This window comes from Ornithorhynchus anatinus, chromosome 14 (assembly GCF_004115215.2).
Source record: "Ornithorhynchus anatinus isolate Pmale09 chromosome 14, mOrnAna1.pri.v4, whole genome shotgun sequence".
Classification (NCBI taxonomy): domain Eukaryota; kingdom Metazoa; phylum Chordata; class Mammalia; order Monotremata; family Ornithorhynchidae; genus Ornithorhynchus; species Ornithorhynchus anatinus.
In genome coordinates, this window is record NC_041741.1 from 35,058,680 (window position 1) to 35,084,432 (window position 25,753).

General features: G+C 42.4%; 1 protein-coding gene across 1 annotated transcript in view; it reads right to left on the bottom strand.

The window, feature by feature from the left end:
- Window positions 1-22,907: 22,907 nt before the first annotated feature.
- NTN4 (netrin 4) overlaps window positions 22,908-25,753 on the bottom strand; it is a 101,305-nt gene continuing 98,459 nt past the window's right edge. The window contains 1 exon segment of the mRNA XM_039914082.1: window positions 22,908-24,652. Within this exon segment, the coding sequence (XP_039770016.1) occupies window positions 24,516-24,652 (137 nt within the window). The 3' untranslated portion in view covers window positions 22,908-24,515.

Consider the following 25,753-nt stretch of genomic DNA (forward strand, 5'->3'; position numbering starts at 1 on the left):
GTTCTCTCAATTCAAACTGGTGTGAATAGTTGTACTGCTGTCACTACGTAGTGTCTGGAGTGCCACTGCTTGCCTATAAGCATTCTGAATCATCGCTCACTATTTTGAGGGTCAAGCAAAATTTGAATGCATTGAAAAAGATACTATTTTACATATTCTGGGACCAGTTAGAAAAAGATCTTACTTGTCCAGTGGCATATGCACTCTCTTGCAAGAGAGGATTCAAAGACCCTTAAAAAGCCACTTCAAGTTACAGTCAAAGATGCAAACCTCCTTTGAGTGTTATTTTCTGGACATATTTGAGGCAACTTTCTCCAAGACAGCTGTGATCATAATACCCAGCCATGATAACAGCCCTAAACACACAGAAGTTCAGCAGGCCTGAGCTCAGCAAAACAAAATTTACTTGGCCTGAACCAGAGAAAAAAGGCTTTTCATGAATCCTTGCAAATGCTAATGAGGTCTCCTCAACCTTGAACTATGTTTGCTTTTTATCTTGGAAATCTTTTTTTTTTCCAGTTAAAATACCACTAGGAGGTAAGAATGATAACTAATGTTGCCTATCCAGGGAGTTTAAACTATGACTGGTTGCTCACTAACATTTTTAGAAAACTATTACACATTTTCTAATGTGGGATAGTGTCCATTTGGTAAGAACAGAAAAGAAAAATAGACTGTTTACTTGGGTTTTAGCAGTCCACCTGCCATGGAGATGGCAGATAGTTCATTTGCATCAGTTTTGCTTTACTCCCCATCCGTGATAGTCTTGTGTCAATGTGAATGAAATACATTTGCAATGTGTAAATAGTTGACTCAAAGCACCAACTCTGTGCGCATGAATAGCTCTTTTAAGCTTCTCTGCCCTTTCTGGCCTGCAGATGCAAAGATAAATGAAGAAAAGCCTTATTATTTTTTTACTGAGGCTTAATTTAAAGATCTCTGCTCAACCAGCTTTCACCCTCACAACCCATCACTTTCTACTCCTTGAATTATTTGGCCCTGACTCTACAAATAACTGGGCAAAAGAACCCTGTTTTGTAGGTATGTTAAAACTAGCCTTGCTGTTATGTCCCAGGGATAGCCGGGTCTTTCCCAGTGAGAAAACATGGACACTTAAAGTTGATGTACTACAATCCCCTCCCTTATTGGTATAATTAGATGGATGAAGCTTTTCTTCAGTGATTTATTTGCATTTTCAATAGCATAAATCCCATGAAGAAGAGATCTGCTACAAAGAATTCCCACAGCCTATGCTTTGAAATTACCCTGTTTGAAAATTGCTCTCTATCTGCTATTTCTTTCAAGAAAGAGCAAAAGATGCCAGAAGCACTCAATCCAGTAAATTGTATGTTCCCTTTTCGACCACTCATTCTTCAAGATTAGTAATTGCTAGGTAGTCAGAACAGTTTGATATAGTGACACTTTTTAGGACCAGTGTTTATAAAAGAGAAGAATAAGCAAATCCGAGTGATTGACAAAATTCAGTTTGTAGTCCTGATTATAAATCTGTTCTATACTGGAAGAAATTCTATAAAAGGCCCTGCTAACTCTCTTTCTGAATGTAGTCATTCACTGTGACAGACGCAGTGTTCTGAGTGTCCAATTTGTTCTTTGCTTCTGAGAGCATTGTCAGTAGGTCAGTCAATCTTACTCATTGTTTGTTTATGGTACTTGTTTATGGTATTTGTAAAACCCTTACTATGACCAGGCACTGTACTAAGTGCTGAGGTAGATACGACATAATTGGGGTAGATAAAGTCACTGTCCCACTTAGGCTCATAGTCTTAATACCCAATTTACAGATGAGGGAACTGAGGCCCAGTGAAGTGACTTGCTCAAGATCACACAGCAGACACATGACGAAGTCGGGATTAGAACACACATCTTCCTGACTCCCAGGCCCATGTTCTTTCCACTAGGCCATGCTGCTTCTCTGTAGACTGTAAAATCTTTGTGAGCGGGATTTAATCTACCATCTCTACTGTACACTCCCAAGCACTTGGTACTGCTCTACACACAATAAGCGCTCCTTAAATACCACTGACAGATTGATCGATTTCATACTAATGATGGTATTTATTATGCCCTTACTAGAACTCTTCTAAGCACTGGGGTAGATACAATCTCATCCCATTCGACACAGTCCCTATCACACATGAGGCTCACAGTCTAAGTAAGAGGGAGGACAGCTATTGAATTCCCATTTTATAGATGAAGAATCTGAGGCACAGAGAAGTTAAGTGACTTGCCCAAGGTCACCCAACAGTCAACTGGCAGAGCTGGGATTAGAATTTAGGTCCTCTGATTCCCAGGTCTGTGCACTCTCCATTAGGCCAAACTGAGCCCAACCCATCTTAGGAGCGGCTCTAATATTAACAGGGATCTGAACTGGGATTTATACCCTTTATTCACCTCATCCTCACACAATTTATCTGTAATTTAATGTCTGTTTCCTTCTCCAGACTGTAAACTCTTGGTGGGCTGGGAACAAGTCTACCAACTCTGTTGTACTTTCCCACAAAGTAATAATAATAATAATAATAGTAATGTTGGTATTTGTTAAGCGCTTACTATGTGCAGAGCACTGTTCTAAGAGCTGGGGTAGATACAGGGTAATCAGGTGTCCCACGTGAGGCTCACAGTTAATCTGCATTTTACAGATGAAGTAACTGAGGCACAGAGAAGTTAAGTGACTTGCCCACAGTCACACAGCTGACAAATGGCAGAGCCAGGATTCTAATCCATGACCTCCGACTCCCAAGACCGGGCTTTTCCCACTGAGCCACACTGCTTTCAAATATCACTAATTGATGAGCAGGGACAATGCCAACACTTTCTTCTTCTATGACCCCCTTTGGGGCCACAGTGTCCATTGGGCATTCAGTCAGTGATAGTGATGGACTTTCCTGCTGGAAGGGAAGATCCTCCTGAACAAGATCGAGATCGTGGGATTTGAATCCAGCATTTGTTTTATAAAACAGTGATACACAAGGTAGATGGTTATCACGTAGCTTCAATAAAAGGCAATTCTGACCTTCTTTGTTCTCACTAGGGTAGTCACTTGAGGTAAAAATGTTCCATTTCAAATAGGGTAGTCGCTTTAGGTAAAAATGTTCCATTTCAAATAGCCTTCGTTAAAATGGTTGACCTAGAGGCTAACATAGGCCTGGAAATGTCACTCATTGTTCTGCATTGTTTGTTTCTCAATTGTGAAATTCACTGGCCAGAGAACTGCCTAGATCCAGCAATACACTGTTAATTGCATACTTTCAAATACAGATTTGCATTAGTATGTTGGCCAAACTAGAAGAGAAAACCATCCAGGGGGTGATAAAGCATTAAGGTTATAAATTTCATGGGACTGTCAAACAAAGGAGGAATTTTTATTAATTCTTTAAATGCAAATGTTGGGCACTTTCTCCCCATAATTCTCCCCTGCTGGGCCCCAGGTAGGGAAGTGTGACATAGTGTTAGTTTTCCACTCTGGGTGAGGAGAAAAGTAGAAAGAACAGAGTGGGTGATTCGTTGTGGGCAGGGAACACGTCTACTAATTCTGCTGTATTGTGCTCTCCTAAGTGCTTAGGACAGTGCTCTGCATATAGTGAGTAGGTGCTCAATAAATATGATTGATCAAGAGAGTTTCAGCTTCCCAGTGGATCTGAGGAAAAGGCCTCCATTCTCACCGGATTGTTTCTCACAGCATTAATAAAGGAGCGATCCAAAGCTGTCATGCCCTTCCCCCACCTGCCCCCCATCGGACTTCTCCACAGAGCTAATATTAAAATGTCATCAACGGAGACCTTGGCAGGCTCTGCAAGTATTGGGTGAATCGTTAACTATCCTCCCCATTCCCTCTCAAACATAAAATTGTGTTTTTTGCTGCTTCATACACCAGCTCAGCATTCTGTTCCCTATTGATTCCATGGAAAGCCCAGAAGGCCCTGAAAATTAAAGTCAGAAATTAAAAATGGAAGGGTCCAGCATTGTTGACATATCCCATCAATCAGTGGGATATATTGAGTGCTTACTAAGCACTGAACTAAGCACTTGGGAGAATACAAGAGAGTTGGTAGACACTCTCCCTGCTCACAAGGACCTTAGAGTCTAGAAGGGGAGACAGACATTAATACATTTCAGACATGTACATGTATTGTGGGGTAATATCAAGTGCTTTAAGGGTACAGATCCAAGTTTGAGGGTGATGCAGAAAGGAGTGGAAATAGGGGACATCAAGGCTTAGTCAGGGAAGGCCCCTTGGAGAAGATATGACTTTTTAAAAAGGATTTGAAAGTTGGGGAAAGTGGTGGACTGTGTTAAATGAAGGACTCAACTAAATCCCAGGCAATCGCTTGCTGATCACAAGACTTGCTGACCTCTTTATCCCTGACACCAAGATGGAGCCCTAGCTCAGTCCAGGCCTAATGAAGACTATCCATATTGAGCTTGGGGCTAATGGATTGGACTGGGGAGGGGTCCACCTGGATTGGCATGGTGTATAGAGCACTGGCCTGGGAGTTAGCAGGTCACGGGTTCTAATCCTGGATCCGCCACTTGTCTGCTGTGTGACCTTGGGCAAGGTACTTAACTTCTCTGTGCCTCAGTTACCTCATCTGTAAAATGGGGATTAAGACTGTGAGCCCCACATGGAACAACCTGATTACCTTGTATCCACCCCAGCATTTAGAACATTGCCTGGCACATAGTAAGCACTTAACAAATACCATCATCATTATTATTATTAAAGTTAATTCTCAGAAATTTTTCCAATGAAGGCAGGGTAAATGGAACAGTTCTGCAAGGAAAATTCCACTGGAATTAACTTTAAATATAGGAAATGGTACAAGAAGCTGCGACACCTCTCCCTTCTGAGTTCACTGCTGCTCATGACTCTGTGCTCAGTTTGCAGTTTATCTGGCAGTAATCCATTATGATTTTTGCTGATATTGATGATTAACTTTTAGACATTTCATTTTAGACCAATTTATTGCCCCTTTGAATTTGGACATGCTGCTCTGAGTTTCCAGGCCTTTCAGTAGGGCTCATAAAATGTGTGTTTCCAGGTCTAGAATGGCAAATTAAAGTGACCCGAGCCTGCTTCTTTACATATGGTCTAGGGTGTTGGTTTCAAAAAGAGAATCAATAAATTCTACCTGTGAACCCTGGTCAAAGCCAAAGGTGATTATGGACCAGCACACATTGTAATAACTCAGCTTCAATTTAGGATTGAATGGAAACGGCTGGGTCTGCCTTTTTTTGACTTTTTTTAAGCACTTACTATGAGTCAAGCATTGTCCTAAGTGCTGGAGGAGATACAAATTTATCTGGTTGGACACAGTCCTTTACATGGAGCTCATAGTCCAAGTTGGTGGGAAAACGGGAAGTGAATCCTCATCTGTAACTGAGGTACAGAGAAGTTAAGTGATTTGCCCAAGGTCACCAAGCAGACAATCGGTGGATACAGGAATAGGACCCATGTCCTTTGTCTCTCGGGGCCATACTCTTTTCACTAGACCAAATTGTGTTGTACTGTAAAAATATGGATTTGTGACCATGTTACTGAGTTTTTGCATGTCTCCTGTTGCCACTCAACATTTCACATCTTCACCACTTTTTTTCACCCCTCTCTAAAAAATACAGTACAAGAGTCGACATTTTCATATTTATTTTGTCCTTTTTGTTTTCAGAACTATTTTGTGAGCCTCCAAACTGCAGGAGTCGAGCTCATTTTGCTCAGAAACTCAGATGGTAAGTAGTAGGCGAGAACTCCCTTTTCTCAATTATGCACACACAAGTGTTAATTAATCCTTTTCATACTAGAGTTTGTGACCACTTTTTCCTGTTCCAATAATTTAACACTTCTACTCTTGTAGCTCATCTCTTGCCCCCCACCCACACTTCCTGCTACTGTAATAATAATAATAATGATGGCATTTGTTAAACTCTCATATGTGTCAAGCACTGTACTAAGCATCAGATTAGATATGAGATAGGTCGGACTATCCCACATACAGCTCAGAGTCTAAGTGGGAGGTAGAACAGGGATTGAATTCCCCATTTTACAAATGAGGAAACTGAGGCCCAGAGAAGTGAAGTGATTTGCCCAAGGTCACACAACATGAAAGTGGCAGAGCTGGGATCAGAATGCAGCTCCTCTGAATCCCAGGTCCATGCTTTTTCCCCTAGACAGTAAGCTAGAGAAGCGGCATGGCTCAGTGGAAAGAGCATGGGCTTTGGAGTCAGAGGTCATGAGTTCGAATCCCAGCTCTGTCACTTGTCAACTGTGTGACTGTGGGCAAGTCACTTAACTTCTCTGTGCCTCAGTTACCTCATCTGTAAAATGGGAATTAAGACTGTGAGCCCCATGTGGGACAACCTGATTCCCCTGTGTCTACCCCAGAGCTTAGAACAGTGCTCTGCACATAGTAAGTGCTTAACAAATACCAACATTATTAAGCTCATTATGGGCAGGAAATGTGTCTGTTTATTGTTGTGTTATAATAATAATAATGTTGGTATTTATTAAGCGCTTACTATGTGCAGAGCACTGTTCTAAGCGCTGGGGAGATAGAGGGTCATCAGGTTGTCCTACGTGACGCTCACAGTCTCAATCCCCATTTTACAGATGAGGTAACTGAGGCACAGAGAAGTGAAGTGACTTGCCCACAGTCACACAGCTGACAAGTTATACTATCCTAAGAGCTTAATACAGTGCTCTGCACCAGTAAGCTCTCAGTAAATATGATTAACTGACTGACTAGACCACACTGCTTCATTAGGTCATGCTGCTTCCCAATCCCTTTCTTAGGTTATAACAGGAGAGAGACAATCTAGAAGAACTGAGAACAAAAATGTCCATCATTCTGATCAACAGAACTGGGCATAACTATAAAATCCAAAGTCAGGTGGAGGAACCAAGCCACTAATTCTATAATTGTAGCATGACAATCAAGTCAATATATTGCCCCCAACTTTTTCAGGGTGGGCCATGAGTTGGCTTCATGATGGCCCTTCATCTTCCCTGCATGGTACTCTTCCAGCACTGAGCATCAAAGCTGCCCTGTGCAGGTACAGATTATCAAAGGAATATCAGGTTCTCCAAATAATATTACACTAGAAAATAAACAAAAATAAAACATAGGCTTGCCCCTTTTGGGTCTGGCCATTCTACTCACCCATGTATTTTTTTCCCAGCACTTTGAATGTTGCTTTGCACACAGTCATCCCAGTTATCACGTCTGGGTGTCAAAGGAGCACCTCTGTCTATTTGTAATATTGTGTAGCTTCTTCTCTATGGAGCTGTTCATTCAGTTATTGGTTCATCTGTTTCAGCCTAACATGTTTGTACTGCCTACTACTCGAGACTTGTTCTTCCTCCAGTTTTCATTTTCTAAAAATAATTTGGGTCTGGCTCCCCCATTAAACTGTAAATTCATTGAGGTCAGAGATGACATATGGTAGGCCTTCCCTGATTTAAGCCCTCTTTATTCTGCCTTCCTCTCCCTTCTGCGTCATCTATGCATTTCTATCTATCTATACCCTCTGGGCATTTGGTAGTCATCCCAATTCAGCCCCATGGCACTTATGTACACATCCTAAATTATTTATATTAATGTCTGCCTTCCCCTCTATAATATAAGCCTGTTTGGCCAGGGTACATGTCTAGTGACTCTGTTGTCCTATATTTTCCCATATACTTAGTGTTCTATACACAATAAGCACTCAATAATTACTACTAATAGATTATACTCTTGTTCTCTCCCAAGTAGTAATAATAATAATTGTGGTATTTGTTAAATGTTTACTATATGCCAGGCACTGTACTAAGTGCTGGGGTGGATACAAGCAAATTGGGTTGGACAGAGTCCAAGTATTTGAAAGGTGCCTAGCATTCAGTAGGCATTCAATAAATAACACTGAGAAGAAAGAAATAATCTTAAGGGAAGTAATGGTAACATTTAATCTTGAGCCTTGTCCTGGAATAGTTAAAATAGCCTCAGCAAACACATGCACCTTATATGTAAATGCCACACTGCATTTTATGCAAATATCTTTTAGGGCCCTTTTACTACCTTGTGTGTGTGCAATGGGGTGTAATAGAGGTAAACACATTCCTATAACAGGTGTCGGGGCTGTGTAGCTGAATATGTTGGAGCCGGTAGGTTACAATGGTATCAGCAGTGAAATATTTACGGGTTCAGGGCATGTGGAGCAAGGTGGCTGGAAATCGATGACTTTTCATGGCTAATCTGAGACTCATTCTGGAGTGCACTATTATCTACTGGTGCTTGAGAAGCACTGATGGAACACAAAGATAATAGGAGGAGGAGGAGGACAAAGAGGAAGAAGAGGAGGCTCCCCTGTTCATTGTGGCTGGCAACTTTCCTTTTACTGGTGGTCACTATCCCTTTCTTGCTTTTAAAATGCTCCAAGTTACACAAGCCCTGGAAAGACTTTAATATGAAATACAGAATTAAAACCAGAAGAGGCAACAATCCTTTTCCTTTCCCTTTTTTGTTCTCTAGCTCCCCTCCCCACCATCACCTCACATCTATAGAAAAAGGTGCTTTTTCTTTCTCTCCTCTCCTTCTTCCCCTTGGCCTCCCTCTCCGACTGGGCTCCCCCTCCCTGATTTTGCTGCTGCTTCTTCTTCCCACCAGGCACAGCTTAGGACCTTTATCCCATTAGCCTCGTTCCCTAGCTTGTTTGCCTACAGTCTGGTCTTTCTGATTTTCACTTTTAATTAAGATGGATCAATCAGAGCTCCACCAGGCTCCCGGTTTCAAGTTTTGATGAAGAATTATTACCCTCTGAGCAGAGGGAGGCTGGCGCTGGGTCACGTTCTAATGAATGCCAGGGGAGGCCTGAGTCCAGAGGGAGACAGACTGCAAACCGGCTAAATGGAGCTGCCAGTCCAGACTTGGCTGCTGCCAGGCTTTCCCCAATTACCAGGGCCAGAATTAGTCAGGAGTTGGGAACTGTGCTTTCTTTAGTTAACCCTCCCCCACTGACTCATCTGGGCCATTTCAAAAGGGTCCCCCTGGTGCAAAGTGATTTGCAGCTAATAAACCCGCTTACTTAGGAAGACCATGGATTTCTTTCTTTGAGACCAGATTGCCAGATGAAGTCCGGCTGTATTAAGACCTTCAAAGGAATTCTTGCTGGTGACTTAGGGGAGGTGGGAACCAATACCCCTACTTGGATAGACATTTTGTTTTCCAAGTCTGTTCTTCAGAACTGGAAACTTTCCCAGCTTCGTCATGGGTGAGGCCTGCAGCCACTTCATTACACCTGCAACAGGTGATCGGGAGGGGCTTTTCCACTCTTGGGCCTGGAGCTGAGTCACCCTGGAATTAACACCAGCCTGCCTAGGGGTTCCTCCCTTCTTCCCTTCCTCTGTGTGCCTTTCCCTAAAGCTTCTTTACTGCCGAACGCATTTGAAAACATCAAGCCACTCTCTCTAGCCAAATCCCTAATCCAGACCTGGTCTCAGCAATGTGGGGCATCAGCTCCTAAAACCTCCAGGTATCCCGTACCTTCCAAGCAGTGATGCAGTGTGGCCTAGTGGAAAGAACACGGGCCTGGGAGTCAGAGGTCCTGGGTTCTAATCCCACCTCTGCCGCTTGCCTGCTTTCTGACCACAGTCATTATCATTAGTATGACCAGTCATGTAATGATGGATGTCCTCATAATTTCCTCTCCTATTTTCAACCAGAAAGGTGGGGGGAAATGGCTAATCACTCTTTTACCTGCAAGATCTTGACAGACGCCTGAAATGAGCCTTTCCTCAACAGGTGAAATATGCCTTCTTCACCGCCCAACCACCAGTTGCAAATAATGTATCCTCTTCCACCCTCTCTGGCCTCCTCCTTCAAGTTTAGGGAGAGCAGCCAGCTCTTCAAGTTTTCTCAGGGCCTACATCCAGCCCACATGCTGAACCTCAACTCAGCTCGGGAGTACTCTACTGGAGTACATGCCTCCCCTCTCCTCCCTTTATCTTGTTCACCTGTGGGTAACAAGTGTTAGAACTGAGTCAGCTGTTGAGCCAGCTGGGCTGGCCTCTCTCTCACATTCTCTGTTCTTTTTGTTGTTGGTTTTGTTTTTTATAATGGTATCTGTGCCCAGTCACACAGCAGGCGAGAGATGGTGCAGTCATTAGAACCCAGATCCCCACTAAATCTCTGATCATATCAACTGCTCTACCCTCTCTCTATTTTCTAGAAATGTAGCTGGTGTGGGACAAGAAGTGTCTGGCATGTGAACCAGCCATGCAAGCTTCAGAGCCTTTATCGGTCACTCTGCTCACGGCTCTTCTAAAGGCAACCCAATCTCCATCCTGTGCAGATTTTCAGCGGGAGAGCACTAAAGCCTTCTGATTGATTGGATCACCTTTTCCAGTTCTATTTGTGTTGTCAGCCCATCACTTCTCAAGTGGATAAATCATGTTCCGCTGGCCATTAGATGGTGGAGCCCTGCTGCGGTGGCCTTCAGTGCGATCTCTGTCACATCCTTTTCCTTTAGCCCAAAATCTCCTGCATTTGCCAAAGTTCAACACAAGGACTCATTGTTGGGATAATTTGGCAGAACCTAATAAACTACCTATTGTTGTGAGATAACCCAAAGAATAATAACAAATATAGAGTCGGCGTCAAGGGTAAAAGAAATCAGATTTTTTTTATTACTAAGAAAACTCACCGGCAGAAAACACAAGACTCACTAACATTTTTCTGATTAGCGTGGAGAGGATTGTGACCACAGGAATGTACATTAACAAAAGCAATAAGCTAATTAAATAGCACACAAATGTGTTATTGTCTGGGTATTAATGCTCGAAGGTCATGTCTCGAATTTTGATAGCCAAGAGAGATTATTAAAGTGGATTATTTGGCAGGAATCTTTTTGTCCTACATGTTAGGTGCAAGCTTAAGATAACTAATTTATTTTCGGGGGGAACGAGAACAAATGATCTTTCACATACACTTGCGTTGGTTGTGTTTAGCGCACAGGGCTTTGGTGGAATCGAGAAGTAGAGGTGAGCTTTGAGAAGTCGGGGTGAGCTATAAACACTGTCCAGGCATTTGTTAGCACTGAGGCCTCTCGACTGTAGCTAGGGAGACTCAGACCTGTCTCTCGCAATTTGAGGTTTTATACATAACTGAGCACTAACCAAACAAGCAGTGAGCCATGCATCACCCTTGCACTGAGACAGACACAATGATCAAAAAGGACAAAAATGGTTCTGATAAAAAGAAATCCATGTTAACTGGGGCCTTCTCCCTAAACCACAGCAAGTTGCAGTGTGGCCTAGTGGATAGAACATGGGCCTGGGAGTCAGGAGGTCCTGGGTTTAATCCTGTTCCGCCACTTGTCTGCTGTGTGACATAGCGTGGCTCAGTGGAAAGAGCACGGGCTTGTGAGTCAGAGGTCATGGGTTCGAATCTCATATCTGCCGCTTGTCAGCTGAGTGACTGTGGACAAGTCACTTCACTTCTCTGAGCCTCACTTACCTCATCTGTAAAATGGGGATGAAGACTGTGAGCCCTATGTGGGACAACCTGATTACCCTGTATCTACCCCAGCGCTTAGAACAGTGCTCTGCACATAGTAAGTGCTTAACAAATACATTATTACTAGGCAAGTCACTTAACTTCCCTGTGCCTCAGTTACCTCATCTGTAAAATAGGGATGAAGACTGTGAGCCCTCTGTGGGACAGAGACTGGCTCCAAACTGATTACTTTGTATCTACCACTGTGCTTAGTAGAGTGCCTAGCACATAGTAAGTGCTTAACAAATACCACAATTATTATTATTATTCTCTCTAGGAGTGGGTTTAACAGCACCCACTGGAGCCAAACATTCTGGGTATTTTCACTCTGGCATGGGCCTAAATCAAACCTCTCTAGTGGGTGAAGGGTACTTTGCTTTTTGCCACATGGCCAAGGGAGAAGTGGCATGGCCCAGTGGAAAGAACACTGGCCTGGGAGTTGGAGGACTTGTGATCCCTCTAGATTGTCAGCTTGTGGGAAGGGAAGGTGCCTACCAACTCTGTTGTACTGTACTCTCTCAACACTCGAATCCAGTGCCCTGCACACAATAAGCGCTAAATAAATATCATTGATTGATTGATTCTAAATCTCAGCTCTGCCCTGTTTCCCGTTTCCCTGTTTCATGGCACATTGGTTGACATTGTCTCCCTGCTGTACCAGAGAATACAGGGGGCCCTAGTGGATAGAGCACGGGAGTCAGAAGGACCTGGGTTCTAATCTCAACTCTGTTAACTGCATGCTGTGTGATCTTGGGCAAGTCACTTAATTTTTCTGTGCCTCAGTTATCTCATTGATAAAAGGGATTTAGACTGTGAGTCGCATGTGGGACAGAGACAATGGTCAACCTGGTTAGCTTGTATCTACCCCAGTCCTTAGAACAGTGCCTGGCACATAGTAAGCACTTAACAAATATCATAAAAACATGTTCATGAGCAGGGAAGGAGTAAGTGGTAGCTCCTTTACTTGTCTGCTGACTTTGCAGGGTTGTTGTTAGGGCTGAAATTAACTAACTGATGTGAGAACTCTTTGGGAATAAAATGCTGTAGAAAACCAAGGTATTATTATTGTTATTATTACTACTTCTGGCAGCCACTTCACTAACTGATTTCAGGTTGTCCCTTGCTTTCTCTGAACTCTGAGAAAGAGGAACTGCTCGAGCCCTCCAAGCTGCTACTCAGCTGCCCATGATGACACTGGTACATTGTTTTTTTACCAATTTTTCCTGGGTGAACAAACCTAGGGAAAAAGATATTTATCACTATCAGGAATGCCCTCCCTTTTCATATCCAATAGAAAATTCATCTCCCCACCTTCAAACCCTTATTGAAGGCCCATTTCCTCCAAGAGGCCTTCCCTGACTAAGCCCTCATTTCCACTTTTCCCACTCTCTTCTGCATCACCCTGCCTTGATCCTTTTACTCATATCTCCCCTTCCCCTCCAGCCCCACAGCACTTGTGCATATATCCTTTACTTATTTATTTATTTATTTATTTATCTATCTATTTATTTATTTATATTAATGTCTGTTTCCCCCTCTAGACTGTAAGCTCTTTGTGGGCAGGGAATGTGTCTGCTATATTGTCATGTTGTAGTCCCCCTAACATTTAGTACAGTGCTCTCATGCAGTAAGCACTTAATAAATATGATTGATTGATATACAACTCAAAGGATGTGCTGCTTAACATGAAGTCTCCAGGTCAAAGTGACATCACTTTTTATTATATTTGTTAAGTGCTTACCATGGGTCAAGCACTATTCTAATTGCTGGGGTAGGTACAAGACACTGTGCCTGTATCACGAAGGACTCACAATCTAAACTGGGGGGAGGAGGACTTAATCCCCATTTTACAGATGAAACAACTGAGGTCCAGAGAAGTTATGTGACTTGCCCAAGGTCACACAGCAGACAGAAGGCAGGAGTAGAACGCAGGTACTCTGACTCCCAGGCCTGTGCTCTTTTCACTAAGCCGTGCTGTTCCCTCATTGTTGGCAACCTGGAAACCCCAGAAGCCAAGCTAAGGCCCCCCTCACCCAGGGTCTATCGCAAATGGTTGAGAGCCGGGAAGGTCTATTAGCCTCTTGGGGGCAGGGGCTTGACATGGATGCCCTTTTCTGTTCATACTGTGTCCTGAGCCAGAAACACAGTGAACTAGTGGAGGGAAATCCAAAGTAACGATAACCATATGAGGTATGATTTAGTCTAGTCCCATTGGTATTGTTTAAAAAGACAGCCAACTGCATTGATTTTGTTTCATCCAATTATTTTGTGGTCTTTCTCCAGCTCCAAGGAAGGAGCCTCGTAATTCTCCCCAGTTGCACTATAAATTATTGGAATAACCAGGGCTGTGAAGGGTATATGTCATCTCAACTAAAGGCTTGGGCTTTAAAGGTTTGGGCAGGCTTGCGTGAACTAGTGCTAGTTCCTGCTTTGGAAGTCTTGTATTTGAATCTTTCATATACCAGCCTTTCCTGAGTCTCAGTCCTCCCTGTAGAATTAATTAGTGAGTGATTCTGATGAGGGTGATGGACTGGCTAACATTTATACAGTGGAAAAATACTTCCGGGGAATATTTTATCCAGGGCCAGGTTTAGATGTTTGGTCACCTGAAACATTTTCCCACAGCACTTATGTACACAGCCTTATATTCTGCCTCTTCCTCTATCTGTAATATATTTTGTCTGTCTACCCCTGTAGAGTACAAGCACCTTAAGAGCGGGATTCAGGACTACCAAATCTATTGTATTGCACTCTCCCAAGAATCTACTACAGTGCCCAATAAATGTGATTAATTGATTGATTGAATGACTGATGAGTGCCCAGGTTAACCCTTTTAGCCCCTGCCAGTTCAACCCTCACCACTCATTGGTGGCGCAGCCCAAAGGTGGTGGTGGGGAGATAGGGAGCCTGGGAGGGTGACAGTGGCAGCTAATGAAATATCAGGAGACCCCTCCTGCATCTGACACAAATGTTTCAGTTTTCACACCTCACTGAGATTCTGGCATGACTGATTTATGAAAGAATTTACCTTAGTGGCTTGAAAATTTGCTGCCAGCTTCCACCTTTCTTGCATCTCTATATACTCATATTATCTGCAAGGCCCCATCCTTTCTGAAAATAATTTTTTTTTACTGTATCTGGTCCTTTGATAAGTGTCATTTTTTTCTGCTTTCCAGCCCTATCTTCTTTTTTCGATCAGACAAGTCAGTAGAGGAATCGAGGCTGACAAACATTGGGAGAACATTCTCACACACCAGCTGGGTGAATTTTAATAATGAAATAATTGACTATCCTTAGGTGAACTTCCTCATGGTGTATTTCCTCCCTAAAATAAACATGCCAAACTAGGGAAAAGTATTTGGGTCTATTGGGTCAGGAATTTCCATGTTTTGTCAGGAATGAAGGCAATTTTCCTCTTTGTATACCAGAGATACTCTCTTATAGGTAAATACTGGTTTGATATTGTCTGGAAGAAGCGTGGGGCACAATTGCCAGCTAATATAATCATCATTATTATTATTATTACTGGAATACTTCTCTGTGCCTCAGTTTTTTTCAACTGTAAAATGGGGATTCAGTGCCTTTTTTCCATCCCCCTTAGATTATGAGCCCCTATGTAGGACAGGGACTGTATCTGACTTGATTTTTTTGTATTCATCCCAGGGCTTAGTATAGTGTTTGGCACATAGTAAACCCTTAGCAAATACTATTATCATTATTATTATTACTATTGCTTTGCATTACTTATGACTATTGCATTACCTATGACTTTTTGCCCACCTTTATCTGGGAAAGACACAAAGGGCTTCTAAAGATCTTTGAGTGACGAGACTCAAATATCAGTGAGAGGCCAGAGCTTGGGGTGAACAGCCACAGTAACAACATGGAGGAAGTCGCTCAACAAGAAAGCTCACGGCCCCAATCCTAAACCTGATTTTTGAGGTTCACAAGACAAACCCAACCACCACATATGTTTCCTAAACTGAGATGAGCTTACTTGTCCCATCTTACTCATCTTCACCCCAGAAGATTCAGAAAGCAGGAGAATGCATTTCTCATGCTTAAGAAAGGATGTTCTGGGGTCTTGAGAACACGGAATTATTTGTTCCTAAACTCTAGAAAGGTGGCCTTGGCGGAACTGCCCAGATCAGTGTATTTTGGCTCCTGGTTGCAGTGGCATAAATGCCACGTGTATGAATGGCCTGGGGGCAACTGCTCACTGACTCACACAGCTGTCCTGGCACTCAGGAATGTGAACGATCAGTCTACCTCTGTTTCCTTTTCCCACCCCTTTGGAGTGGAAGGATAACAAAGCAGATGGGCATAAAGGGAGCAGGTGGGGTAGGTGAGCGTCACTGAAACCGCAGTGCAAGCAAGGGCGGTTCTGAGTGGAAGCTCTTCCAACATCCTTGTGGTTTGGTGAAATACAATTGTGCCTGGCCCAGGGAGTTTGACCTTTGGTGATTTTCCATTGCGATTCTGGACAAGGCCTTTTTTCATTTCCCAGCCGGCCCTTATGAGTAAAGCTCAGACAGGACCAAACCTGGATTTTGGGGGCCTAAATGCAAAACAGTAAAAAAGACAAAACCCCAAATATCTAACTCTCATTCTAGGAGTTTTGATAGCAGCATTAGAGTAACAGCATGGCCTAGTGGAAAGAACACAGGACTGGGAGTCAGAGGACCTGAGTTCTAATCCTATTCTGCCACTTCCTTGCTGTGTGACCTTGGACTAATCCCTTAACTTCTTGTTCTTCAGTTCCCTCATCTGCAATATGAGGATTCAATACTTGTTCTCCTTCTTCCTTAGACTGTGAGAGCCACGTGGGACCTGATTATCCCATAGTTCCCTAGCACTTAAAACAGTTTGGTACATAGTAAGCACTTAACAAATACCACGATTATTATTTTATCATTATCCAACATAAGGCATCTCTGCCCTGCTGAAACAAGGACCCCTGCAAGTTTGTCATAAACTGAGGACTCTGGATAATTTGCTCGAGGAGAGTTTGACATCTTCACAGAACCATACCCAGGTTAATGGTTTGTATGGCAGACAGGAAATTTATGGAGTTAATGACTAGGCATTGGTTTTTTGAATGGAAAGCACACACAGTCTGTGACATGACTTTGACAATGCAAGGTAGTTGGATTCTTTTGTGTCTGGGTTGCAATCAAACTTCTCAGAGGGGCAAAAGGGTGACATGTTCTTTTCTTCAGATAAATATTATTTCTCTCAGGCCTTGGCAAATCTTCCCAAGCTGCTGTGATGGGATGAGCCCGAGCTTCTGTAGGCATGTAACAATACCTGTCTAACACATGCGTGGCAGACAAAGCTGTCGTAAATCTCTAAGCCCAACAGGAAAATTAATGAGCACAGCACAGAGCGGGACCTTGTCAGTCCCATAATAGGTCTGTGGGAGGAAGAATTCTGCTGTTTCCCTCCAGGCATTAGGGGCAACTGAGCAACTGATGCTTTGTGGTCATTATCCAATTATAACTGCTTTTAGCTCTGAAGAATTTGGTCGTTTATTACTTTCAATTCATCCAGGGGAAACAGTGGCCAACACAACTGCAGTGAGGATGCAGTTTAATCTTCCTTTCCAAGACTTGAGAAAGGAGGCAGATTATAATGCTTTTCCTCCATGCACTTAAGAAATATCTTGTTACACCCAACGGTCCTTTAAAGTAGCAAAGATTTTGTCCTATTTTGCAGCTCGAGAGGACAAGGCATGGAGGATGAAGTAGTTTTTTTCTTTAAGGATATCCAAAAGAGAGCAAGGAGGCTGGAATGTACCGAGTCTTTTTAACTCCCAGTCATCACTGCAATCTCAGGACCACCCTGCTTTGCTCTGAGGAAAGTAAAATAGTTTTCCACATTCCCTTCTCTATACAAAATATATCCTACTTAAATAGCCGTCTGACAGGGCTCTTAGGAAGAGTTGCAAAAAACCAAAAGTACAGAATGTATTTTTAATCTTAATCACTTTATCATAGAAAATGTTTCTGTAACATGTTTTTACTTAGTGTACACTCTACTTTAGCAGCAAAGAAACTGTAGGGGTAGTATCAATTCAAAGCAGAGACATATTGATAAAATTACCTAACTGTCCCATTTCAATTTTTTCTCAAAAGCTATTTCAGCTACCTATGGTCATCCACCTGCCAGTGTAAGTTCTGAGAAGAAAGAGGGAGGTTGGTTTAGGGAAGAAGATGAAGGGTGTAGAGGAAGGAAGGAAAAAATAAATTGGTTAATTGTATTTATTGAGTGCTTACTGTGTGCAGAACATGGTACTAAACATTACAATTCAATAGAGTTGGTAGATTAGATCCCTACCCATAAGGAGCAAGAGGGAGAGTCAGACATTGAAATAAATTACAAATAGGGGAAGTGGCAGAGAATAAGAATAGGCACATAAGCGCAGTGGGACTGAAGGTGGGGTGAATAGCAAATGTTTGAAGGGTACAGGTCCAATTGCAAGGGCAATGCAGAAGGAAGAGAAAGAAGGGAAATGAGGGCTCAGATGGGGAAGGTTTCTTGGAGAAGTTGTGATTTTAGGATGGCTTTAACAGTGGAGAAAGTGGTGGTCTGTCTGAAGAGGGAGAAGGAAAGGAAGGGAGACAGAGGGAGGGAAGGAGAAAACATTACCAGAAAGACACCAACCTCTCTTACTTCAATCACAACTCTGCATCTCTCTAGGTCAGTAAAGGTACCAGAAGCTCAGGGCGTTGCTTTCAATCCTATTAAGTTCCTATGGGCAAGTAGCAACACTAATTTACAGGTTAATTAAAATCTGCTAATGGACACTCTTCATGATTCCAAAGACATTAATCAATCTATCAGTAGTATATATTGACCTACTACTATAAGCTAAGCACTGTACTAAATGCTTGGGAGAGTACAATAGAATTAGTAGACATGAATGAGCACCAATTGGAGGTATTTGAAGAGTGGAAAGATGTGGGCAGAATGACATGATAAAAAAATGACCCAGGCAGCTGGGAGGTGAACGGGTTGGAGAGAGGAAGAGAGTGGAAAGTGGTGATCAGCAAAGAGGTTGACACGAGGAGTCAAGCCAGGATATGACATGTGCTTGGATCAGGGTGGTGGGTCATTGGATGGATAGGAAGGGAAATGCTATGAATATGTTGTAGAGAAAGAATGGACAGGATCTGGCACTAGACTTCAGTTTGAGAGCTGAAAGAGAGCGAGGAGTCAAATAAAATACCAAAGTTGTGGGATTAAGAGACAGGGAGGATGGTGGTGTTGTCAAATGTGATGGGAAAGTAAGGTAGAAGAGAGGATTTGGGAGGGAAGATGAGGAGTTCAGTTTTGGACTTGCTGAGCTTGTCAGTGGGATATCCGGGCAGCAGCCAGGAGGAAATGCAAAAGATCAGAGAAGGACAGAAGTTAGGGCTAGCAGGTAGAATTGGAATTTGGGATTCATTATCATAGAGTGGGAGGTTGAAGCTGTGGAAGTGGATGACAAGGTTGCCCGCTAATGCAGGTTTCTGAGAGAGTATTTTCAGCTGGAGCTATAATAATGCAGAGTGTTGATTTTGAAACTGAATCAACAATTTACTCTCTGAAGTCACCTTTTATATTCTGCTATGGTTCTGTCAGTGATTTAGCTTTCAAAGTTCCTGTCAACAGAAAAGAGAATACACAAAATCTCTGAGTAAAATATCAAAATGAGTGGGAATTGGGGTCTCTTTGGTTTCCTCATTTTGAAAAAAAGGAAAGATAATTTATCAACAAATCACGCTGCATCCAAATAGTAATCGCGCCAACATTCCCTGGATTCCTGATGACAGTATAGCCAAAAAAAATGCAATGAAAACACGTATGATGGCAGAACTGAGTGTTAACAGACACTTTCAACCTCATGTTATCAATAATGAAATACCGTTAACCATCTTACTTGAAACGAAAGCTCCTGACTCTTGTCTATCTTCTGACTTCTTACATCCCCCTCTGGCTGATTTTCTCTGATTATAAAAACTTGCATTGTGTGATTCTCTTTCCTTCTTCTTTCTGTTGTAGGCCTCTCTCCTCTCTTTCTGGTCAGCAGCATCACTTTCTGCAGAAACCAGGGGTAAAAGTACGTATTTGAAGAGCAAAAGCTGAGAGTGGCCTATCAACTTTCAGTTCAAGTTATTATTACTGTGAGGGTGAGTGTAGGTCTTTCTCTGGCAAGGGGCCAGTGTAAACCCCCAAGTTGTCATGGAATCAGTGGCTGGACCCTTGGGCTGAGCAGGTGTCTGGCCACCTGGCTTAACTTGGAGTGTAGTTGAGGGTAGAGATGAGATAAGCTTGTTATTGTCATTCTGACTCTTGTTCAATTTCTCTTCTACCTTTCCCAATCCCATGCCCAGGCTGGCTTCCCTGTACATACAAAATCAGTGCTGAATGTGGATATTTTTGACTCTTGCCTGATTGTGAGCCCCTCAAAGACACAGGAACTCTAATTCCCACTATGTATTCTTTTCCAATGCTTAGTATAATGCTATACATACAGTAAGCACTTTATGGTACAACTGGAGATCAGTGCAGCAGATGGAGGCAGCTGGTCTCCCCTCCATTCCTGGTAGGGTCCACACCCACATACCATAACCCCTAGCTAGAACTAAACAGATCTACCCAGAGCTCCCTTCCCCCACTGCTGAAAAATATATTTTGCTGTTCTTGCTTTTTTCCTCTCTTTGCATCTCTCTGACTCTCTCCATCTCTCTGACTCTCTCTGTCTCTCTCACTCTGTTCTCTCTCCCATTCAGCAACCATTCCAGCTCTGGTGGGTATGAATTTGGGATTGAGCATTTTTGTAACCCTGCAGGGTGCTGAATTCAGTCAGAGACAGCTGCAAGAACAGCACTGAAATCAGGGCAAGAGTTCAGAAGTAGAGTAACAGGCCCAGCATTTTTCTTGAACATATTTGCAGACTGGATACTTTGAGGGCCTTTTTTCCATGTGTACCCCCAGTGCTTTCCCTTGCTTCTAGCTCTTGTGTGGACCTCCCTTGTGGTACTGCAATTACTCACAAATATTTCCCTTCTGAACTGTGGGAAAGAAGCTGAGTGTAGCTCTGACCCTTCGGCAAGGTTAGGCTTGGGGACTGACTGCCATTGAGACAATTAGCATAGAAGGAAAAGGAAGGAGCCCTGGAGACCCTGGAGTTCTTCAGCTGCTCTGTTCCCAACCTTTGGTCTTTGGTGTCCTGGGGTAGGGAGTGGGATGGTGGGTGGAGATGGGGTCAAGCCAGGGAATATCAAGATCCTTTATGCCATCTGTCCACCGCTGATTATCAACCTTCAGTCATTTTGCTGCATGAATTTATCCCAAAGAGCTAATTTTATGAGTACCAGGCCTCCTCCTCTGCTTAGAAACATTAGCAAGGCCAGATGTGAATTGAATTTTGGACTTGTGGTCACATCCCAACAGATTTAGTCTCATTAGTGTAAATCTATGAAAAGATAACCCTATCCCAGGACTTTCCATGACATCAGATTTCAAATATGAGGGACATTTGTTTTCAGGGCGAATGACACAATAGAGGGCAAAGACTTTGACCTCAGGCTAAGGATGCTAAGAGGTATTTTTCATTTTATTTTATTTACTCTGGCATTTGTTAAGCACTTACTATATGTTAAGCTTTGTTCTAAATGCTGAGGTGATACCCATTAATCAGGTCGGATACAGACCCTGTCGCACATGGGACTCACAGTTTTAAGCAGGAGGGCAAATAGGCATTGAATATCCACTTTATAGATGGGGAAACTGGGACACAGAGAAGTTGAGTGACTTGCTCAAGGTCACAGAGCAGACAAATGGCAGAGCCAGAATTAGAACCCAGTTCCTCTTACTCTCAGGCCAATGCAAGTTTTTATAATCAGAGAAAATCAGCCAGAGGGGGATGTAAGAAGGCAACCGATAGACAAGGGTCAGGAACTTTCGCTTCAAGTAAGATGGTTAACAGTATTTCATTATTGATAACATGAGGTTGAAAGTGTCTGTTAACACTCAGTTCTGCCATCATACATGTTTTCATTGCATTTTTTGGCTATACTGTCATCAGGAATCCAAAAAATGTTGGCGCGATTACTATTTGGATGCAGCGTGATTTGTCTTTCCACTAGATCACACTGCCCCGCTCTCTGTGGAGATTACTGGGCAGTGTATATTGTGGGTTTCTGAAGAACCAAGAGGTATGGAGGAATACCTCTTTGCTGACCCTTCCAGCTCCTGTTTCTCCCCACTCCAGTCTATACTTCACTCTGCTGCCTAGATTTTTTTTTTCTACAAAAATGTTTAGGCCATGTTTCCCCACTCCTCAAGAACCTTCAGTGGTTGCCCACGGACCCCTGGAAACTGCTTACCATCGGCTTTAAAGCAGTCAATCACCTTGCCCCCTCCTACCTCACCTCACTACTCTCCTACTACAATCCAGCCCACACACTTCACTCCTCTATTGCCAACCTACTCACTATCCCCATCTCGTCTATCTCACCGCCGACTTCTCACCCACGTGCCTCTGGTAACACAGTAGCTCAGTGGCAGAGCTGGGATTCAAACCTGGGTCTTCTGATTCTCCATCCTGTGCTCTTTCAATCAGGCCGTGTCGCCAGGGCAGAGACGAGAGCTATTTATAAACCAGAGAGAAATGGCAGAAGAATGGCCAGAGAGCACTAAACATAATTACCAGTGATCCTGGAAGGTGAGAAGAATATTTTCTCCAGAGATAAATGGGAAGTAAGCTAGGATTTGATAACCTTTACAAACTAGATAAAGTTATAGCATTAGCTGTTCTTTCATGACTTGGATTCAATACCTTTTTAGAAAGAAAAAATAGGACAGAAAGGATTCTTTAAAGAAGTCCCTTAATAACAAAGAACAGTTAGACGCAAGTGCATTTTCAGCTGAGGCTGGAAACCTACTGTGCTATTCAATATATTTTAAAAAGACCTCTGAATAAAAAGCTTCCATACAGCAAGGGTCTTCCCAATTTATGGTTTCTTCAGTTTAGTTATTACTGTAAAGGGTTTTTTGGGGGGATGGCAAAATGTAAGAAAGGAATCCTGGTCCAAAATAGTCTAAATATTTTCTCAGACTTTTCTCGGTCTTCTTGCTCTACATTAAGTGGAACAGAATATTTCTTTTTGAAAAATAACTTGTAAAACATATGGACCTACAGATGACTTCTTAAAGATGACTGAGGAGATGTTAGAATAGCTACTGAAACTCATCCTTTAGTACCAGTGTCCCATACAACACAAAAACACAGGGAAACAGAAGGCTTAAAGACACTCTCTAGTTTTTCTCAGTTTAAAAAGCAGGAGTAAAAATACCTTTTCAAGAGTCGGAAACACCTTATGAAATCATATTCTTTTATTACATAGATGAAATATAAAAACAAATTAACCAAAGAATATCCATTTTTGCAAGTCCATGGGACCTCAAAAAAAATACATGCGGTATGAGAAGAGTGATGTGATTCTTACAACACTGCAGTTCATTTTTCTCTTTTGTACACCTATGTACTGAAGGGTCTGTAGGTAATGTGGCTAAACATGGATTACAGAAGAGGAATAATTATGAAAATTTGAATTAATTCTGTGAACTGTCTCATACATTGGTGTTAATAATGGAAAAAGATAATGACCATATATACTGTAAAGACTTGGGAAAAACCCCTTTATGTTCAGACTTAAATACTTAGCATATAATAAAATATATTCCATGTTCACTGTGATTTTTGAATTGTAGGCTTGTGTGATGCAAATAAATGACTTCCTTTTCCTTAATGTCCATATTTTTCTCTCCAGGTAGTCATTATCTGTGGAAGATTGCATTCTCTTGTTTTTAAAATCTCTTGTTCACTTTGACTTTTTTAAGATTTCATCACAGCCGATATATATGGAATCCAAATCCTGGTCTGAAGTTGGGATCTCAGTGCAAATACATTTTTATTTTCAAATTGCATCCTTAAAAAATTTTCTCTGAGTGTTCAGTGCCAGAGCCAAAAGAGAAGAATTTATTTTTTACAGTTACTCTTGTCCATTTAGGTATATCTTGGAGTGCTTCCGTTTCAATATGTTGTCCCTACACACTGTCTTCTTTCTCTTCCCTCAAAAAATCAGAAATTCCACAAGTCCATAGTGGCAGGTAGTAAAGTGCTTTATACAATGAAATATTATTTACAGGTGACTAAGATCCATTTAACACCTTACAGACCAAAGTTCACATACCACGCATCACCTTCAAGAGAAGGCTCTTTCTTAAACAACTTTGTGAAACAAGATTGAAGTGCCTCAGGTTAAGTTTCATTAATTTCTTTAAATAGCATAAAATGCAAAGCAACACTTTCTGTTGTTGAAGGCTACTAATCAAACACATTGTTATCAAAGGTTAACTACAAAATCACACATTGCTCCTGTAGGACTCCCATCTGATGCAAATATCAGAATCAGCCCAGCACAAACTTGGTATCAACATCTGTTTTTAGATTCTACACTTTTATGCAACAAAAACTGTCAATTCATTCCCTCAAAGAAGTTATGGTACATGAATAAGTGCCAATTCTATACCTCTGTCATCCCAGGTCTTTGACACCATCTCATCTGGGAGCTTCCAAGCAGAGCTAAAAAGACCCCAAATAGGGTCTTTCTGACACGTTTGCTCATCAAAGTCTTCCTGCCACTCCCAAGTCTGTAAACTCATCCATTTACCATCTCCCAAGCCCTATGCCCTCCCTTTCCACCCCCACTCTCAAAATGAAATGTTGGCACTTACTTGTATATATTGCTTAAACACTGGTCCAAATGGGTGATGTGTTAGACAAAGCCTATGTGTTGGAATATCTCTCGACACTTTTTGGCACTTTTTTTTTTACATTCCAGTTTCATTTTCAAGGTCTCCTTCTTATCAAGTTTGCTTTTGCGCACATAGAAATGCCCTAGCGCTCTACGCACCTTACTATTAGTTGCAATATCTCTTTAAAATCTCCATGACTTTTCTTCCAAGAGATGGTTTCCAGTGCTGCACAAAACTTTTCATATTGACAATCAGTCGGCCAGTTCTTACATCTTCATGGCCTGCCACAAGATATTCCAATCCTAAAAGAAAAGAAAAATCAAGGATTATGTATCTTAATGCTTTATTGAGGTGAGGGCTCCTTTATTTCAGTTGTCTAATAGACAACCAAAGTCCGTGACTCAGTATGGGAGTGCAGGCCAATGCAAAAAAAAAAAAATAAATTAAGTAATGTTTATTGAGGATTAGGAGGAATAAATTACTGCTTCTTCACTCTTGTGCCCGGGGTTTGGCTATAGTACCACATGTGTTCCCTGAGCAGTGCAGCTTGGAAAAGGGGTGGGGACCCAAGTGTTCTGAAAGTGTGGGCTGGGGCAGAGTCTCCACCCTAGAGCAGGGCAGCCAAGTAATTCACTAGGCTCAAGATGGACGTGACTAGCCCTGCTCCTGGTAGGTGGAGGGGAGGATCAGGAGAGACATTTCTGTGGGGCCATCCTCTCCTCTCTGAAGACGGGGAGACTTGGTCTCATAATGTTGTAAATAAGGGTGCCTGGCTCTGGTGAATCTACCCCAGTGTTTGGAAGAGTGCTTGCTTGGGAGTCAGAGGTCATGGGTTCTAATCCCGGGTCCACCAATTTGTCAGCCGTGTGACTTTGAGCAAGTCACTTAACTTCTTTGTGCCTCAGTTACCCCATCTGTAAAATGGGGATTAAGACTGTGAGCCCCACGTAGGACACCCTGACTACCTTGTATCTATCACAGCGCTTGGCACATAGTATGAGCTTAACAAATACCATTATTATTAAGTATAATAATAATCTCAATCGTAATCATAATAATAATACAACCTTACTCGATCCAGTCAAGAGGAATAAACCACACTCCTGGAACTTACATTTATCATCCACCTGGTATGGGTGAAACCCTCTAGTGTACCAATAATCCTGTTTAGTAAATTATCTTTCTTTCTCTTCCTGGGCTCACCAGAGCCAGCCTCCATTATTCATAACAGCATGGTGTAGTGGATAGAGCTTGGGCCTGGGAGCCAGAAGGTCATGGGTTCTCATCCTGGCTATGCCACTTGTCTGCTGTGTGACCTTGGGCAAGTCACTTCACTGGACCTCAGTTACCTCATCTGTAAAATGGGGAATAAGACCGTGAACCTATGTGGGACAGGGACTTTG